The sequence below is a fragment of the Salmo trutta genome, chromosome 37 (assembly GCF_901001165.1).
Source record: "Salmo trutta chromosome 37, fSalTru1.1, whole genome shotgun sequence".
NCBI lineage: Eukaryota > Metazoa > Chordata > Actinopteri > Salmoniformes > Salmonidae > Salmo > Salmo trutta.
Window position 1 is genome coordinate 10,183,679 of NC_042993.1, and position 20,211 is coordinate 10,203,889.

The 20,211-nt window shown below is 44.6% G+C and overlaps 1 protein-coding gene across 7 annotated transcripts in view; it reads left to right on the plus strand.

Moving 5' to 3' along the window:
• The window catches only part of LOC115176487 (glutamate receptor ionotropic, kainate 5), a 105,799-nt gene that overhangs the window by 81,290 nt on the left and 4,298 nt on the right, over positions 1 to 20,211 (plus strand). For all 7 annotated transcript variants that reach the window (XM_029736519.1, XM_029736525.1, XM_029736521.1 and 4 more), the window contains 11 exons: positions 2,740 to 2,918; positions 3,757 to 3,810; positions 12,512 to 12,670; positions 12,997 to 13,149; positions 14,438 to 14,542; positions 15,242 to 15,349; positions 16,605 to 16,808; positions 17,772 to 17,885; positions 18,248 to 18,357; positions 19,033 to 19,206; positions 19,464 to 19,629. In XM_029736519.1, coding sequence (XP_029592379.1) covers positions 2,740 to 2,918; positions 3,757 to 3,810; positions 12,512 to 12,670; positions 12,997 to 13,149; positions 14,438 to 14,542; positions 15,242 to 15,349; positions 16,605 to 16,808; positions 17,772 to 17,885; positions 18,248 to 18,357; positions 19,033 to 19,206; positions 19,464 to 19,629 — 1,526 coding nt within the window. The remainder of the gene's footprint in view (positions 1 to 2,739; positions 2,919 to 3,756; positions 3,811 to 12,511; positions 12,671 to 12,996; positions 13,150 to 14,437; positions 14,543 to 15,241; positions 15,350 to 16,604; positions 16,809 to 17,771; positions 17,886 to 18,247; positions 18,358 to 19,032; positions 19,207 to 19,463; positions 19,630 to 20,211) is intronic.

The following is a 20,211-nucleotide window of genomic DNA, read 5'->3' on the forward strand; positions in this document are numbered from 1 at the left end:
GGTAGTTATAGTCTTGTCCCATCGCTGCAACTCCCGTATGGACTCGGGAGAGGCGAAGGTCGAGAGCCATGCGTCCTTCCGAAACATGACCCTGCCAAGCCACACTGCTTCTTGACACACTGCTCGCTTAACCCGGAAGCCAGCCGCACCAATGTGTCGGAGGAAACACCGTACAGCTGTCAACCGAAGTCAGCCTGCATGCACCCGGATGCCACAAGGAGTTGCTAGAGCACGATGGGACAAGGAAATCCCAGCCGGCCAAACCCTCCCCTAATCCGGATGACGCTGGGCCAATTGTACGCCGCCTCATGGGTCTTCCGGTCGCGACACAGCCCGGGATCGAACCCGGATCTGTAGTGACGTCTCTAGCACTGCGATGCAGTGCCTTAGACCGCTGCGCCACTCGGGAGGCCCTGTGTGTGTGTCTTTGTGTGTTCCTTTGTGTGTGTGTGTGTGTGTGTGTGTGTGTGTTCGTGTAACTCACACTCCCTGTGCGAGCTCACGGCATCTTGGCACGTTCACACTGTCTGGGCGATTATGACTGTCCCCTGCTGTTAGACACTCATTCTAACAGGCTGCTCTTAAAGTTCACTAAACTGTACATGCAAACAACACAACTCGTGGTCCATACAATCACACTCCAACAGTATCTACTTCTTACTCATCCTCCAGCACTTGGCCAGACAGTCAACCACCTGTCAGTCTCCTAATACAGTATAAAGACTGAGCTCTAACAATTGTACGTTGCTCTATCAGACTATTGATTTAATGATTGATGCACAGTAATTATTCCAAAGAGCTGTAATCCTGTTTCAGTCTCAGAAAATGAAGAGCTCCTCTACTCTTCATAGACTTGTCACTTTGAACATGAGACCCTTTGAAATACATCAGAAACTGTACACCGATATGATCAGTGATTTTGATGTGATACACAGACCTACTTCCTTCCTTCCATTTGCTGATGTTTGATGTGAGACTTGTGTCTATTTGATTTGTTTAGAAAAAGCTTCTCTATTTGGAAGAGGTTTTAAAAGCAACAGGTACGGTAGTCATGGTGATATAGTGATTGCGGGTGCAGATGAGGCTCTATATTTGCCTGGGAAGTGAGCTTGTCAAGGTTACCGTTACCCACAGACTCTCTGACCCACTTGGCTGTGGGAGCTATCGCTGTGCGGAGCTGCTGGTTGCCATGGCTGCAGAAAAGGTGCTAACAGCCACTCAACAGGCTGACTGCCTGACTCCCTCCACACACACGTACGTACAGTCAGTGTGCTGCAGAGAGATAGACGATTAACACACCATGGTTACAACCAACAGGGGTTTTCATATTTTTCCATCTACCTCCGTCGAGTGGCTTTCAGGATAAGTGGACGTTATGTGTGTGTGTGAGAGATGGGGCCGCCGTCCATCACATATCAGATGTAGTGATGAGTAACGCAAGGAGACCAAGATGGTTTTGTTTTTTCTTCTTATAGTGTCCATTCGGTTGCTGCATGGACAAAGATGTTTTATGTTGATTTCCAGGCATTTTCCGTTTTTTTGGGGCTCACTGAAATGTTTTTGGGGAGGTTTCCTTCTCTAGTTATGTATGGGTCACGTCCAGCTATTAATCTAGTGCCATTATGCAGTTTTTATGAGATGGATGAGGTCAGAGGAAGGAGAGGAGAGAGGGAGGTGGTAAAAAGGGATCGAGAGAGAGAAAGCAAGAGCTGGAGAGAGGAATAGAGGGACGGGGAGAGATTATGAGAAAGGAGATGGAGAGCAAAGGGGAGAAGTGACCAGGATAGGAAAAGAAAGAGAGAGATACAAAAGAGCTAGAGCAAAAGATGGAGAGGTTAGGTTAGTGATAAAGAGAGAGAGGAAGCTAGAGAGAGAGTATTGATTTTTCTCCTCCTTCAAACTAACGTTTTTGGCCTGGTTCAGTGATTACCACACTGCTTACAGGCCTGCTCTCTGGGAGGCTCCTGTCCCTCCCTCCCTCCTGTCCCTCCCTCCCTTCTCTCTCTCCCCTCTGGCTCCCTGTGAAGCTCCCCAGATGCTGGTAGCTCCTTTTATTTACTTATCTAGCAGCGTTTTACTAGAGAATATAGAATTAGAATGGGAATTAGAATTTATATTCTAAACCCCAAGGACCATTCCATAGTGTTTGGCCCAGGGACTAGCTACAGTACTGTATATATGCAGTACAGAATGCTTTGAGGAACGAACGCGTCATGTGTTGATGCATCACACGCATCATGTCGTCACCGGAGACGTCTGATATTGTGAATGCCAATGGGAGAGAAAGAAGTAGACGTTCATTTAGCTTTTCTGTTTGGCTTGTCCCTAGTGGGTCTTGTTGCTATGTACGTGGCTAAGTAATTACCAGGCCGTCCGTAGTGGAGTGGTGGGTCAGTTTTTTCAATTGCTTTCAACCACATCGTCTCTCTCAGAATAGGATACATTTCACAGTGCTATACAATATACATGCAATAGGCAACAATGTCAAATTCTAGATATTCTATGTCAATGCCACAGTGGTGGGTTAGCACGATATAATTATTGAATCTCCCCAGAACCTAATATATACGATCTCTTGTTAGAACTACCAATATAGCACACTTTCTATGCATTTTACAATGCCAATCTCCAATATCCCATGTTCGTTTGTGGGATGTTAAAATAAGTCTCAAAATGTCTCTGTTATTCTATCCCTTCTCTTCCCCTTCTCTCCGGCTCTCTCCCGGCTCCGCCCCTCAGGCCTTCTGCGATTGGAGGAGCTAGTGCGGCGCTTCCTGATCTCCAGGGAGGCGCTGTCAATCAGGATGCTGGATGACAGCCTGGATCCCACCCCTCTGCTGAAGGAGATACGAGACGATAAGGTGGCCACCATCATCATCGACGCCAACGCCTCCATCTCCTACCTCATCCTCAAAAAGGTCAGGGGTCATGCCTCAATGCTAGGGTGGCTTTTATAGAGTAGCTACACGAGTTGTCGCATGCAGAACACAAACAGATCTGAGATCAGGCTGAGAAGTTGTACCAATTGACTGATTTAGTATCAGGGCCAATGGTATAATAATCTGATCTTAGATATGTGGTCTGGGTCTACTTCCAGCTCAAGAACAATTCGACTGATGATTATTGCTTGCTGGATACAGGACAGTAATGCAGAGAACCCTGTGAAGTTATACAGGGAGCAACAATGGTTGAATTATCTTAAGCAGCTTAAATCGTACTGACAGCATGTCTATTTGACATGTGGTAATCCATATTCAGTGGTGATAATGGGTCCATAGGTGTTATGATGATGTATATTGTACAGCCTGTAGCAACAGCAGTCAGAGCACAGGAGTGACTCAGAGATTGGCCTTTATATAGAACTGTGTCTGAATGTCTGTCAGTACATGCATTACCACTGCGCTCTGCTTCTCTGCTCTGTCTACTCTCTGCCTTAAGCTTTATTGTGTAAGTTTGACAATTTAACACTGTGGTTATGGTAAGCTCTCTCTTTCCATCCCTCTCTCTCTCTTTCCATCCCTCTCTCTCTCATCATACCTCCCTCTCTCTCTCTCTCTCTCTCTCTCTCTCTCTTTCCATCCCTCTCTCTCTCTCTCTCTCTCTCTCTCTCTCTCTCTCTCTCTCTCTCTTTCTCACCCTCACTCTGTCTCCTACCACTACCCCATCTATCTTCCCCCCTCTTCTCTCTTACTTTCTATCTCGCTCTCCTTCTCTCTGTCTCCCCTCCCTCCTTCGCTTCTCTCTCTCTCTCCACAGGCGTCAGAGTTGGGGATGACATCAGCGTTTTACAAGTACATCCTCACCACCATGGTAAGAATGCAACAACGCCTCTTAGCATTCCTGCCATCTTTCCACCTTTCCTCTCCTCCGTGTCCTTCCTTCCGCCTCCTTCCCACTCCCTCTCTTTGTCCCTGGGTATGTGTGAGGGATGGGGCCAGGGGCTTGCCAAGTGGGAGAAACACATTACAACACACAGAGAGAAATACACTACATGACCAAAAGTATATGGACACCTGCTCCTTGAACATCTCATTCTAAAATCATGGGCATTAATATGCAGTTGGTCCCCCCTTTGCTGCTATAACAGCCTCCACTCTTCTCGGAAGGCTTTCCACTAGATGTTGGAACATTGCTGCGGGGACTTGCTTCCATTCAGCCACAAGAGCATTAGTGAAATCGGGCTCTGATGTTGGCCGATTAGGCCTCGCTCGCTGTTGGCGGTCCAATTCATCCCAAAGGTGTTTGATGGGGTTGAGGTCAGGGCTCTGTGCAGGCCAGTCAAGGTCTTCCACACCGATCTCGACAAACCATTTCTGTATGTACCTCGCTTTGTGCACAGAGGCAATGTCATGCTGAAACAGGAAAGGGCCTTCCCCAAACTGTTGCAACAAAGTTGGATGCACATTATTGTCTAGAATGTCATTGAACGCTGTAGTATTAAGATTTCCCTTCGCTGGAACTAAGAGGCCTAGCCCGAACCATGAAATCCGGGGCAGCTCTAGTAGGGCAGAAATGTAACAAACTGAGTTGTTGGGAAGGTGCCACGTTGAAAGTCACTGAGCTCTTCAGTAAGGCCGTTCTACTGCCAATGTTTGTCTATGGAGATTGCATGGCCGTGTGCCCGATTTTATACACCTGTCAGCAATGGGTGTGGCTGAAATATATATAGTGTATTAAAAAATAGTAGTTTAAATATTTTTTTATATAATTGAGGTTAAAGGAAACATATCTTCAGAAATTATAAGTGATGTAATCTCAACCGTTTATCTTTTCCAGTGATGAAGACATAGATGTCTCATGGCATGGTGGGGTATGCAAAATGGGTCAACTTTGAGTACCTTTATCTCTTGAATGTTTTGGCATTCAGGTCCAGAAAGTCACATTCTAAGCACTACATGGGCAAATATGTATGGAAGGTTCGTTCAAATCGAAAGGCTGCTGTCAAAAATGGATTGAATTCAAATGGATTTACCCTGAAGACATTTCAAATGTTATGTTCTCAAATGTATATATATTTTTTTTACATTATTTATTTCACACCATACAAACATACACAAACAAACAAGTTACAGACGCACACAAAAAACCACTACATCTCCTCTGCCCAGTCCTGCATGCTCACACCTCCATCCCTAGTGCCTGTATTATTGTTTGTCACGTGGCCTTAAATTGTACCAATTCGTTTTTCTCGGTCAGTGCCTTGAACCGCTGCACCACTCGGGAGACCTAAATACAGTATGCAGACAGAAGGCTTAAAAGTTTATATTGTAATACTTCTGACAGCCAATTTTCTATCTCCACCTGTAACTTTTGGACTTGATAGCATTCCCAGAAAGCATGGATTATTGAATCATTGTTAGTTTTCCACATGAATTCTGAATTTTGCATAATACAATCTATATGTTAGATTAAACTGGATTAATGGTAAATGTTTGTTAACTGTAGTTTTATTAGTTTGCTCTGATGTCCAAAAGATTTCAAATGGAAATTTCATGATATGTAACTTTCAACTTCCATGTATTTGAAACTATCTACATTCGGTCAGTCCAAAATTACTTTTTCATTCTGTCATGGAAATAAATGTATTTCCTGTTACCAAGTCATTTACGGTTTCCATGCCTTTAGTTTTCCATGTGGACCAACTTATTGGTGAATTCTGAAAAGCTATCCAAGGATTGTTCCATAAGGTTGTGTTTTTAGGGAGTGATTTAGGTTCTTGTAGAATACGTTACATTTTATTCCACATTGTTATAGTGTTCTTAACTATGAAGTTGTTAATGTTCTTACCTTAATCCTTTGAAAATAGACATGTAAAAAGATTCTGGGGATGAGCATGTGCATCTTCAATATGTACCCATTGTTCTGCTTTAGTACATTCAACTATATGTTGCAAGTCAAATCCTTTGGTAGTGATTTGATACAATTCTAAGTCTGGAATGTTAAAACCACCCTCAGGCTTAGGGAGATGTCAAACTTTCCTTTTTATTCTATTACTTTTATTAGCCCATGTAAAGTCTGTTATGACTGAATATACTTTTTTAAAAGAAGATAGGGAAACTGTCAATGACTTGTTAACAGGAAATCTTCAGTGGGTAATTGGTATTACCAAAAATAAATATAACACTTTGGGAGCCATGCCATTCTAGAGGTTTATTTTGCCTGTAAGATTTATGTGAAAATTATTCTATTGAATTAGATTTGCTTTCATATTGTTGAATAATGGAATAAAATGATCTTTATCCTCTTTTATATATTTGTTGTTTATTGTCTCTTATTAAGCAACGTAAGTATATTTTTTATGGTCCACTTAAAGGATTGCTGTAGATGGTGAGTTATTTTTTATTTTTTCCCATTTGACATTTTTGCTTTTTTCCATGTCAATTTTAAATACTGAGATTTTTGAGTGTTCTGAAAATATTTTTAGCAAAGGTAGCATTGAGTTTTCAATATTTGTCAGGTATATCAGGAGATCATCTGCAAATACGTTTAGTTTATATTCATGTTTACCAATACTGATACCTGTTATGTTCATGGGTCCTGTCTAATTATTTCTGCAAGTGGTTCAATTGCCAGTGCAAACAGGAGGGGGAGAGGGGATATCCCTGTTTTGTGCCCCTTTCTAAAGCAAGTTCATCAGATAATGTATTATTTGTAGAGATTACATTTAAATTTGCCTTTTGTATTACTAAGTCTGTGAATCTTATCGAATGCATGATTTATTAAGTCAGCTGCTAAAATAATAGTTCCTTTCTGGATTTGATCTAATATTGCTTAAATTCTATAAAAAACCCACCATATTTTCCTATGGTGGGATATACAGTACAATGAAATCAATGTGTATTTTTCACCATGTAAGGTACAAAGGAAAATTATGTATTCTTATTTATCAGGATGCCTATATCTCTGCGGTTACTACTGTATGTGGCAGCATAGGCCTCTCCAACTCAGCTCTTCTATAAATGTTCAATTTCTCCTTTACATTTTTTTTACTCTGCAAGAAAACCACATCTGCTGACAATCTTTTTAAGTGTTCGAGAACCATATGCTTTTACCCCCATCATTCCATGTGATAAGTTAGATTTTGTTGGCCATGTATAGAATCAAAGTTAACCTTAACTGTTTCATCTATCATTGAAGAACCAAGTAAAACATTTGAGCAGACATGACATATGAGGGCAGTAGGCATTCCATAGTATGGATGGATCATAGTATAAATACAGTACATAGTTACTATACACTGCTCAAAAAAATAAAGGGAACACTTAAACAACACAATGTAACTCCCAGTCAATCACACTTCTGTGAAATCAAACTGTCCACTTAGGAAGCAACACTGATTGACAATACATTTCACATGCTGTTGTGCAAATGGAATAGACAACAGGTGGAAATTAAAGGCAATTAGCAAGACACCCCCAATAAAGGAGTGGTTCTGCAGGTGGGGACCACAGACCACTTCTCAGTTCCTATGCTTCCTGGCTGATGTTTGGTCACTTTTGAATGCTGGCGGTGCTTTCACTCTAGTGGTAGTATGAGACGGAGTCTACAACCCACACAAGTGGCTCAGGTATTGCAGCTCATCCAGGATGGCACATCAATGCGAGCTGTGGCAAAAAGGTTTGCTGTGTCTGTCAGCATAGTGTCCAGAGCATGGAGGCGCTACCCGTAGACAGGCCAGTACATCAGGAGACGTGGAGGAGGCCGTAGGAGGGCAACAACCCAGCAGCAGGACCGCTACCGCTACCGCCTTTGTGCAAGGAGGAGCAGGAGAAGCACTGCCAGAGCCCTGCAAAATGACCTCCAGCAGGCCACAAATGTGCATGTGTCTGCTCAAACGGTCAGAAACAGACTCCATGAGGGTGGTATGAGGGCCTGACGTCCAGAGGTGGGGGTTGTGCTTACAGCCCAACACCGTGCAGGACGTTTGGCATTTGCCAGAGAACACCAAGATTGTCAAATTCGCCACTAGCGCCCTGTGCTCTTCACAGATGAAAGCAGGTTCACACTGAGCACATGACAGACGTGACAGAGTCTGGAGACGCCGTGGAGAACGTTCTGCTGCCTGCAACATCCTCCAGCATGACCGGTTTGGCGGTGGGTCAGTCATGGTGTGGGGTGGCATTTCTTTGGGGGGCCGCACAGCCCTCCATGTGCTCGCCAGAGGTAGCCTGACTGCCATTAGGTACCGAGATGAGATCCTCAGACCCCTTGTGAGACCATATGCTGGTGTGGTTGGCCCTGGGTTCCTCCTAATGCAAGACAATGCTAGACCTCATGTGGCTGGAGTGTGTCAGCAGTTCCTGCAAGAGGAAGGCATTGATGCTATGGACTGGCCCGCCCGTTCCCCAGACCTGAATCCAATTGAGCACATCTGGGACATCATGTATCGCTCCATCCACCAACGCCACATTGCACCACAGACTGTCCAGGAGTTGGCGGATGCTTTAGTCCAGGTCTTGGAGGAGATCCCTCAGGAGACCACCCGCCACCTCATCAGGAGCATGCCCAGGTGTTGTAGGGAGGTCATACAGGCACGTGGAGGCCACACACACTACTGAGCCGCATTTTGACTTGTTTTAAGGACATTACATCAAAGTTGGATCAGCCTGTAGTGTGGTTTTCTACTTTAATTTTGAGTGTGACTCCAAATCCAGACCTCCATGGGTTGATAAATTGGATTTCCATTTATTATTTTTGTGTGATTTTGTTGTCAGCACATTCAACTATGTAAAGAAAAAAGTATTTAATAAGATTATTTCATTCATTCAGATCTAGGATGTGTTATTTTAGTGTTCCCTTTATTTTTTTGAGCAGTATATATATAGTGTGTGGACTGAGCAGATATTTAACAAAACACACAAAAAAACATGAAGCAAAGTACTTGAGGCTCTATGGCTCTATGCCTTTTAGGGCTTTTTAGCTCTGACACCTGTCCTAATGTACCAGAACAAACTGTGGATAATACATTGTACATACATTTGAAGAAATACTGCCACTTAAGTACTGTGGTTGATTTGTATTACCTTATAAATGAAATGTAAGTATAGTGGCTGGTGGTGTCTACTTAGGGTGAGTGGGTCCTCTGAGAGACTGAAATGGAGGCCCCAGGCCCACCTCAGAGAAGTGTCTGATGCCCTCCCAGTCACCCCCTCCCAATCAACCTGATATAGCCCTTCTCCATTCTCACTAATAACCACCATTAAATCTTAAAACAAGGAATAATAATGATAATAATGATTCAATAACAGATTTCTAATCTGTCCAGAACTCGTATTAATTTTACAACGAGTTTACAAGTCATAAGGGTAGGGTAGCCTAGTGGTTAGAGCGTTGGGCTAGTAACCGAAAGGTTGCAAGTTGAAATCCCCAAGCTGACAAGGTACAAATCTGTCATTCTGCCTCAGTTAACCCACTGTTCCTAGGCCGTCATTGAAAATAAGAATTTGTTCTTAACTGACTTGCCTAGTTAAATAAAGGTAAAATAAATACAATTACATTGTATTATAATTAAGTCCTTCCTTCTCTCTCTCAGATCCATCCCTCTCCACCTCCCCCTCCCTGTTCTCACCACTTTACCACACCCCACCTCCATCTTTGCTCCTCCTTGCCCCCACAAGCCAAGCTTGTCCCACCTCCCCTCCTTGTCCTCCCTTACCCACCCAGGCCAAGCTTGTCCCCACCTCCCCTCCTTGTCCTCCCTTACCCACGCAGGCCAAGTTTATCCCAACCTCTGTCTCCCGCTTCTTCTCAAACACATTTACACCCCTCTATACATGTACTGTAACTACTCATCCATTCTCCTTCATTCACATACAACCTATACCCTATGCCTCCACACACCCATGTCCTCCCGCCCTCCTACACATATTCATATTCACCCTCCTTCACTCTCCCATTCATATGCACAGACACATACCCACACATACACCCACTCACACCCTCTTGCCCACACAAACACACATCTATAGAACAATTATTTACAATTGTTGACTTACATACTATATTTTCTCTTTTATATTGTATTTTCAGTGTTCATGTATCTAATTGGCATTGGCTAATTCAATTGTTACTTCCTAGAGAAGAACAGTTAATTGGGGACAATAGATTCTAGATTGTATTGGAGGGAGGGGGAATATTGTCTCAATTTACAATAAGTTGGTCTGGGGCATCTCTGTTTGTAGCCTAGTATACTTATCTGTTTTTTCCTGCTTCTGCCTCTCCTCAGGGCACTGGGCTCTCTTTCAACTGGAAGTGTTTCTTGCAGCCTGTTCAGGGCTTCATCAGTGCTTGTGAACTCCATTCTCTGTGTTCCCTTCCATACCCATAGTACTGCCGGGAATCAGAGTTGAGACTTGATTCATTTTTCCTCCTGTGACTGTCTGATCGGAATGAATTGCTTGTGTTTGTTTCTCAGTCTAGAAGAATCAAATTAAATCAAGTTTATTTGTCACGTGCGCTGAATACAACAGCTGTAGACCTTACAGTGAAATGCTTACTTACAGGCTCTAACCAATAGCGCGAAAAAAGGTATGTGTGTAGGTAAGTAAAGAGTAAAAAGACATTTGAAAATAAGAGCAGCAAGGCTATATACAGACACCGGTTAGTCAGGCTTATTGAGGTAGTATGTACATGTGGGTATGGTTAAAGTGACTATGCATATATGATGAACAGAGAGTAGCAGTAGCGTAAAAAGAGGGGTTGGCGGGTGGTGGGACACAATGCAGATAGCCCGGTTAGCCAATGTGCGGGAGCACTGGTTGGTCGGGACAATTGATGTAGTATGTACATGAATGTATAGTTAAAGTGACTATGCATATAAGATAAACAGAGAGTAGCAGGGGAGGGGCAGGGCACACAATGCAAATAGTCCGGGTAACCATTTGGTTACCTGTTCAGGAGTCTTTTGGCTTGATGGTAAAAACTGTTGAGAAGCCTTTTTGTCCTAGACTTGGCGCTCCGGTACCGCTAGCCATGCGGTAGTAGAGAGAACAGTCTATGACTGGGGTGGCTGGGGTCTTTGACAAATTTCAGGGCCTTCCTCGGACACCGCCTGGTGTAGAGGTCCTGGGTGGCAGGCAGCTTTGCCCCAGTGATGTACTGGGCCGTACGCACTACCCTCTGAGGTGCCTTGCGGTCGGAGGCCGAGCAATTGCCGTACCAGGCAGTGATGCAACCGGTCAGGATGCTCTCGATGTTGCAGCTGTAGAACCTTTTGAGGATCTCAGGACCCATGCCAAATCTTTTTAGTTTCCTGAGGGGGAATAGCCTTTGTCGTGCCCTCTTCACGACTGTCTTGGTGTGTTTGGACCATTCTAATTTGTTGCTGATGTGGACACCAAGGAATTTGAAGCTCTCAACCTGGAGACAGGTCCTGGACGAATCAAATGGACTGACCGTGGACCTTGATCTCTTTATAACCCTGTGTGGTCTGATAGTTCCACAGATTAAAGATTACCAAGTGAGGGTATTTTGCATTCTTCTGCTTCACGCCGATCCGATGTCTTCGCTCCAGATCCTCCGGTAATACATCCACACTAAGCTCCTCCAATATCAGCTTGATCACATAGCTGGAAAGGTCTGCTTTTTTCTTGTCTTCTGGTAGGGACAATATTCTTGTATTATTTTGTCTCGATCTGTTTTCTAGCTGATCCAGTTCATCTTCTGAAGTTTGCGCCTTTGTTTCCAGAAGGCCAATTTTATTGTTTCATCCACGTGCCCGCCCTGTATATGCATAGCTGACATGATAGAATCTACTTTTTTAACAACAGATTGTAACAGTTGTTTGTTTTGGTGAGCACTGGATATCCTTCAGCTGTTCGTTGCTCTCATTTGCATCTCCAAGTTGTTCTTTGTCTTTTCCTCTAAGGGAAGCCATGGCTTGTTGGGTTTGAGTCTCAGTGTAACGACTGTCGTAGCGAGGGGACCAAAGCGCAGCGTATTGAGTGCTCATGATGAAATTTATTTTAACACAGAACACTAAAGAAAATAACAAAAGTGAAAACGATCAGCTCACAGTTCTGTCAGGTACATAGACTAAACAGAATACAACTACCCACAAACACAGGTGGAAAAAAAACCTACTTAAGTATGATCTCCAATTAGAGACAACGAGGACCAGCTGCCTCTAATTGGAGATCATCCCAAAAAACAACAACATAGCAATAGAAAACTAGAACTAAACATAGATAGATATAGAAAAACACAAAACCCCCTGTCATGCCCTGACCTACTCTACCATAGAAAATAACATCTTACTATGGTCAGGGCGTGACACTCACTTTTGTTTTACTCACAGATTGGTTCGCTGTTGTGTATAACTGACTGTTCACTCTCTCCCAGCTGCTTGGGGATATATTGATCTATCGATTTTAAAGGCATAATGTAAACTATGTTCTCTGACCTCTACATATATTCACAGTTTTGACAGTACAAAACAGAGCTACAGAGTTTCGGTTTCTGAGATTTCATACACGTCACTCACCCAACATATCATCTCCTCACCCTCTCCCAGGACTTCCCCCTGCTGAGGCTGGATGACATAGTCGATGACCAGTCCAACATCATAGGGTTCTCCATGTTCAACATCACCCATCCGTTCTACCTGGAGTTCATCAGGAGTCTCAACCTGTCCTGGAGGGAGGGCTGTGATCTCATCTACCCCGGGCCTGCGGTATGTTCTACCAGGGTGTTACATTCACACATCCCTGTGTCAGCTGGTGCATACCTTGTATTAACTGAGAAATTGTATGGTAACAAGTGTTACTTCCTGGTGTGTAGGTATCAAATGGTCCATATGGATGCTTGTCTCATTGAATCACCAAATACAGACACCAAAATTGAATAAAGTCATTACTATGTTATGAACCATGTTACCCCTTCGTCCCTCCTGCAATTTCTTACCCACCACCCCTCTTCTCCTCCCTCCTGCAACTCTCTTCTCCTCCTTCTGCCCATTTCTCCTCTCTTTCCCCCGTGCACCTCCTTCTCCCCCTCCAGTTGTCGTCAGCGTTGATGTTTGACGCGGTGCACGTTGTGGTGGGGGCTGTGAGGGAGCTCAACAGGAGTCAGGAGATTGGAGTCAAACCTCTCAGCTGCACCTCTCCTCAGATCTGGCAACACGGCACCAGCCTCATGAACTACCTACGCATGGTCAGTACACACACAAACACGCAGGCACACACACAGGCACATGAACACACACAAGAACATACACACTTCACTTTCATTTTGAGTCTTCATTTGACAAAGAAGATAGTTGTTTCTTCTCATACCAATATATCTGCCATTTAGATACCAATGGCAGCCCCATTGTTAAACAAGTCACCAGAAACTACAGCATATCAGTCCGTCACACTCCTGTCCTACCCACCATGTCGTTGTGTTGGGTCACACTCCTGTCCTGCCCACCATGTCGTTGTGTTGGGTCACACTCCTGTCCTGCCCACCATGTCGTTGTGTTGGGTCACACTCCTGTCCTGCCCACCATGTCGTTGTGTTGGGTCACACTCCTGTCCTGCCCACCATGTCGTTGTGTTGGGTCACACTCCTGTCCTGCCCACCATGTCGTTGTGTTGGGTCACACTCCTGTCCTGCCCACCATGTCGTTGTGTTGGGTCACACTCCTGTCCTGCCCACCATGTCGTTGTGTTGGGTCACACTCCTGTCCTGCCCACCATGTCGTTGTGTTGGGTCACACTCCTGTCCTGCCCACCATGTCGTTGTGTTGGGTCACACTCCTGTCCTGCCCACCATGTCGTTGTGTTGGGGTCCAGTGTTGTTGGTAATAGGTGGTTGTGTCACTCGTCTGTCTGTCTGTCTGTCTGTCTGTCTGTCTGTCTGTCTGTCTGTCTGTCTGTCTCTGTCTGTCTGTCTGTCTGTCTGTCTGTCTGTCTGTCTGTCTGTCTGTCTGTCTGTCTGTCTGTCTGTCTGTCTGTCTGTCTGTCTGTCTGTCTGTCTGTCTGTCTGTCTGTCTGTCTGTCTGTCTGTCTGTCTGTCTGGCACTCTTCCTCCCTTGTTATTCTTTGTTATTTGACGAGGCTGGTTGTCTGTGTGCTCATTGACGAGCTATCCTCATGGCTGCCTGTGCTCCATCTCTCTTTGTCTCCTCGGTACAGGCCTATCTGTCTCTGTTATCAAACCACTGGGTGTGTTCCATCTTCACCACCACTCCATTCATCTTAGCTCTATCAAGCTCTGTCAGCACTGTCACACTGTGTACTAGATATGTGTAGTGTAAGTATATTGTTCTCTCTCTTTGTCTCTCTGTATCGCTGTCGCCCTCTCTCTGTCTTTCTCTCGTGTACCTCTTTCTCTTTCTCTCTCAATTCATTAAATTCCATTCAAATTAGCTTAATTGGCTTCATAAATAATATTTCTCTGTCTCTCTCCCCGTCTCTCTCTCTCTCTGTCTCTCTCTCTCTGTCTCTGTCTCTGTCAGGTGGAGTATGATGGTCTGACAGGCCATGTGGAGTTCAACAGTAAAGGACAGAGGACCAACTACACCCTGAGGATTCTGGAGAAACACCGCAGGGGTCACAGAGAGGTCAGAGGGCACTGGGATTATAGAGAAACAGAGTTTGACACAAAATGGCTTCTGTGTTTACAGTAATCCTCCATAACAGTGACATTCTAGCCACATAATTAGAATTGGTTATACTATGGAAGTGCTTTGTGATTAGCTAGCTACATTATGTACTTAGCTATAACACCAGCTGAGGACTAAAGGCTAAATAGAACATCAAAATCAATGGTTGTTTTTTGGGTTGACATTTGTGATACGAGACTCCAAGGGGATCTCCAAAAATGTAGCACTCGTATTCTAATTAGATGGTTTTCCATCTGAACGTGAAGGTCTTTAACGTTGTACATTTTGAACACAGTGAGGGTGCTGACATCTATCTACAACGCTCCTAGAAATATAGGTCTTTAGAAGAAAATTATAATTCAGAGTTATCTTCATATAGTTTATCAAAATGCCTTGGGCTTGTCCTCTGGATTCTAGTTCCTTCTTGTTTTACACTGTCACATGATTTACTGTACCTCCTGTATAATCACACACATCCTGCAATTATTATCCCCCCCCCCTCTCTCTCTCTCTCTCTCTCTCTCTCTCTCTCTCTCTCTCTCCCTCCCTCTCTCTCTCTCTCTCCTCTCTCTCTCTCTCCCTCTCTCTCTCTCCCTCTTTCTCTCCCTCTTTCTCTCCCTCTCTCTCTCTCTCTCTCTCTCTCTCTCTCTCTCTCAGATTGGTATCTGGTACTCCAACAACACACTGGCTATGAACGCCACCAGTCTGGACATCAACGTCTCGGAGACACTGGCCAACAAGACCCTCATCGTCACCACCATATTGGTGAGGTCAAACCCTTTATTATGACAACCATATTGGTTAGGTCAAACCCTTTATTATGACAACCATATTGGTTAGGTCAAACCCTTTATTATGACAACCATATTGGTAAGGTCAAACCCTTTATTGTAACCACCATACTGGTGAGGTCAAAACATTTATTATGACCACCATACTGGTGAGGTCAAAACATTTATTATGACCACCATACTGGTTGGGTCAAAACATTTATTGTAACCACCATACTGGTGAGGTCAAAACGTTTATTGTAACCACCATACTGGTTGGGTCAAAACATTTATTATGACCACCATACTGGTGAGGTCAAAACCTTTATTATGACCACCATACTGGTGAGGTCAAAACCTTTATTATGACCACCATACTGGTGAGGTCAAAACCTTTATTATGACCACCATACTGGTGAGGTCAAAACCTTTATTCTGACCACCATATACTGAGTGTACAAAACATTAGGAATGCTCTTTCCATGACATAGACTGACCAGGTGAATCCACTTCAATCAGTGTAGATGAAGGGGAGGAGACAAATAATGATTTTTAAACCATGAGACAATTGAGACAGGTCTTCCCTGTGGCTCAGTTGGTAGAGCATGGTGTTTGCAATGCTAGCATGGTGTGTGCAATGCCAGGGTTCGATTCCCATGGGGGGCTAGTACAAAAAAAACAAAAAATGCATTAAATGACATGTATGCATTCACTACTGTAAGTCACTCTGGATAAGAGCGTCTGCTAAATGACTAAAATGTAAATGTAAAAATGAGACATGGAATGTGTATGTGTCCCATTCAGAAGGTGAATGGGCAAGACAAAAGATTTAAGAGCGTTTGAATGGGGTATGACGGTAGGAGCCAGGCGCACCAGTATGAGTTTGTCAAGAACTGCAACGCTGCTGGTTTTTCACGTTCAACAGTTTCCCATGTGTATCAAGAATGTTCCACCACCCAAAGGACATCCAGCCAACTTGACACAACTGTGGGAAGCATTGGAGTCAACATGGCCAGAATCCCTGTGGAATGCTTTCGACACCTTGTAGAGTCTAAGCCCCGACAAATGGAGGCTGTTCTGAAGGCAAAAGGGGGTGCAACTTAATATTAGAAAAGTGTTCTTAATGTTTTGTTCACTCAGTGTATATCCTAAGGTCATTTTAGTAAATCATATCAGTCTCCTACACATAGTAATGCCAGAGTTGACATGCATCCCTCTGTCCCCTCCCTATCCCCTTCCTCTCTGTGCAGGAGAGCCCCTATGTGATGCGTAAGGGGAACTACCAGGAGTACCAGGGGAATGACCAGTACGAGGGCTTCTGTGTGGACATGTTGAGAGAGCTGGCAGACATCTTGAAGTGCTCCTTCAGAATTAAACTGGTGGATGATGGGCTGTATGGAGCGCCTGAACCCAACGGGTCCTGGACCGGCATGGTGGGAGAGCTCATCAACAGGGTGAGCACACACACACACACACACACACACACACACACACACACACACACACACACACACACACACACACACACACACACACACACACACACACACACACACAGTCTTGTACTACTAACAATTCAGTCCCATTCAAAATCTTATTTTCCCTAACCCCTAAACCTAACCGGTACCCTGACCTTAAACCTAACCCGAAAACCTAACCCTAAGCCTAGCTCCTAACTCTAAAACTAACCCTATCTCCTAACCCTAAACCTATGGTAATTCTAACACTAATTCTAACCTTAACCCCCTAAAAATAACATTTGACCTTGTGGGGACTAACAAAATGTCCCCAGTTGGTCAAACTGTTTTGTTTTACCATTCTTGAATTGTTAAACACACACACACACACACACACACACACACACACACACACACACACACACACACACACACACACACACACACACACACACACACAATAATAAGAGACTGTGTGCTTAATTAGATCACAGCATACTTCAATTACCACAGTGTGGTCCCCATGTGCCTCTTGCCATGGTGCTGCCCTGCTCCCCACTCTCTCTGCCCTCTCTGCTCTCCTGACTGATCAAACCAGACTGATCCCATGTTCATCAATTAGGCTTTAATTTGACTGTCTGACAGGACGTTCCATAGATGGAACAGCCAGCCAACAGTTCTGCTGCAGTAAGTCTCTGTTTCTATTGTCTCTCTGAAAACAATTTTTTTTCTCTCCATGTACGTGTCACTCTGTCTTTCTCCCTCTGAGAGGTGGAGGGAACGCCATTGGCTCATAGGTGCATCTCCAAACCAGGGGTCTCTGACTCTGAGTGACCGAAGTGTTGGTTTGTTGTCATGTATTTCTGACTCTCTCTCTCTTCCTCTCTCTCTCTCTCTCTCTCTTTCTCTCTCTCTCTCTCTCTTTCTCTCTCTCTCTCTCTCTCACACACACACACACAGAAAGCAGACTTGGCAGTAGCAGGCTTTACCATCACGTCTGAGAGGGAGAAAGTCATAGACTTCTCCAAGCCCTTCATGACGCTAGGAATCAGCATCTTGTACAGAGTCCACCTGGTAAGACAGACACACCAGAGCAGTTGGGTGTATTGGATTTCCCTAACTGCTGTTTGTGCTATCCTGTTTATTTTATGGGCCGTGACAATGCATTTCTTTGAGGATATCTGATTCTGAAAGATAGAATGGATAGGTCTTATAGAGTTCATGGTTGTACATCACACACGTTTACCGTTCAACTCTCTGAGGCTTACATTTGTTGCATTATGAACAGTTTAACATTGCAGAGATGATGTGCTGTACAGTTGCAGGGAAGAACACTACCCCTCTGTGGTTGAAAGAGGAACTACATGACAGCTATGTAATGTAATGTAATAGGGCCACTCCAACCTGTCCTATCTCTCTCTCTGTCTCTGTTTTAGGGGAGGAAACCGGGGTATTTCTCCTTCCTGGACCCCTTCTCTCCGGCTGTTTGGCTCTTCATGCTGCTCGCCTACCTGGCTGTCAGCTGTGTGCTCTTCCTGGCTGCAAGGTAAGTGCATGAGAGAGCACCACAGTAACCCAGGGCAACAGGAACATGAAACCAGTGAGGAACTCTGGGATTGTTTGTGCATTTTGGTTGACACAATTGAATAATAATGATTTATAGTAGCTTATATATGTAACCGATGTGAAATGGCTAGCTAGTTAGCGGTGGTGCGCGCTAATAGCATTTCAATCGGTGATCTCGATCTGAGACCGTGAAGTAGTTGTTCCCCTTGCTCTGCAAGGGCCGTGGCTTTTGTGGCGTGATGGGTAACGATGCTTCGTGGGTGTCAGTTGTTGATGTGTGCAGAGGGTTCCTGGTTCAAGCCCAGGTTGGGGTGAGGAGAGGGACGGAAGCAAGACTGTTACATATACACACCGAATTAAAATGCCTTGGTTGAGATAGATAGATGTTGTGTACAGAGGTCCTTATGGTCCTTTTTCTCTTCTACACTCTTAGAAAAAAGGTGCTATCTAGAACCTAAAAGAGTTCTTCGGCTGTCGCCGTAGAAGAACCATTTTTGGTTCCAGGTAGAACCCTTTTGGGTTTCATGTAGAAGAGGGTTCTACATGGAACCCAAAAGGGTTCTACCTGAAACCAAAAAGGGTTCTCCTATGGGGACAGACAAATAACCCTTATAGAACCCTTTCTTCTAAGAGTGTTCTCCTCTCCTACTTCCAGGTTAAGTCCCTATGAGTGGTACAACCCCCACCCATGTCTACAGGGGCACAAGGACATGCTGGAGAACCAGTACACCCTAGGGAACAGCCTGTGGTTCCCTGTAGGAGGCTTCATGCAGCAGGGCTCTGAGATCATGCCACGTGCCCTGTCCACACGCTGCGTCTCAGGGGTCTGGTAAGTTTGTGTGTGTGTGTGTGTGTGTGTGTGTGTGTAGATTGGTGGGTAAGTATGTCTCAGTCTGTATGTCTCAGTCTGAGTAAATGTCTCTCTGTCACCCTCTCCTCTCTCATTTCTCTTCCTGTCTGTGATTCTGTCAAACTCTATTTTCTCTGACTTTCTCTCTCTGTCTTTGTCTCTGTCTTTCTCTCTCTCTCTGTCTGTCTCGCTGTCTCTCTCTCTCTCTCTCTAACTTTGTCTCTCTCTTCTCCCAGGTGGATGTTTACTCTGATCATTATCTCCTCCTACACGGCCAACCTGGCAGCCTTCCTGACCGTCCAGAGGATGGAGGTGCCCATCGAGTCTCCTGACGACCTGGCCGACCAGACCAACATCGAGTATGGCACTATCCACGGGGGGAGCACCATGACTTTCTTCATGGTACTGCTCGATGCTGGCCCTGGGGGGCGTATGTAAAGCTTTGAATGGAGAATGACTGGTAGGGAGGTGTGTGTGTGCTGTTCTAGTATTTGCCGATCTGTCTCAGATCGCTCCTATTTGTGTGTATGGTGAGGTGGGTATGTGGTTGAGCACAGTGTGTGTGTGTGTGTGTGTGTGTGTGTGTGTGTGTGTGTGTGTGTGTGTGTGTGTGTGTGTGTGTGTGTGTGTGTGTGTGTGTGTGTGTGTGTGTGTGTGTGTGTGTGTAGTTGTTTTCCTATTTGCTGGCATGTCTCTGAGCTCCTGTTGTGTTCTTTATGGCTGTTAGTGTTAAGTGGCTGAGTGTCAGTGTTTGCTTATGTAAGAGCTGCTGGCATCTGTGTCGGCATCTGTGTTTGTCAGTGTGTTTGGACTGTGTGCTTGATTGTGTATGTGTGTTTGTGAGTAAGTGTTTACGTGTGTGTGTGTGGGGGTTAGAGTGTGAGTGTTTGTTTGTGTATCTTTATTGTGTGTATGTTCATTGTGCTTACCCAGATGCTGTATCATCCCTCTCTCCACCTCTTAACTGTACCTCTTAACTGTACC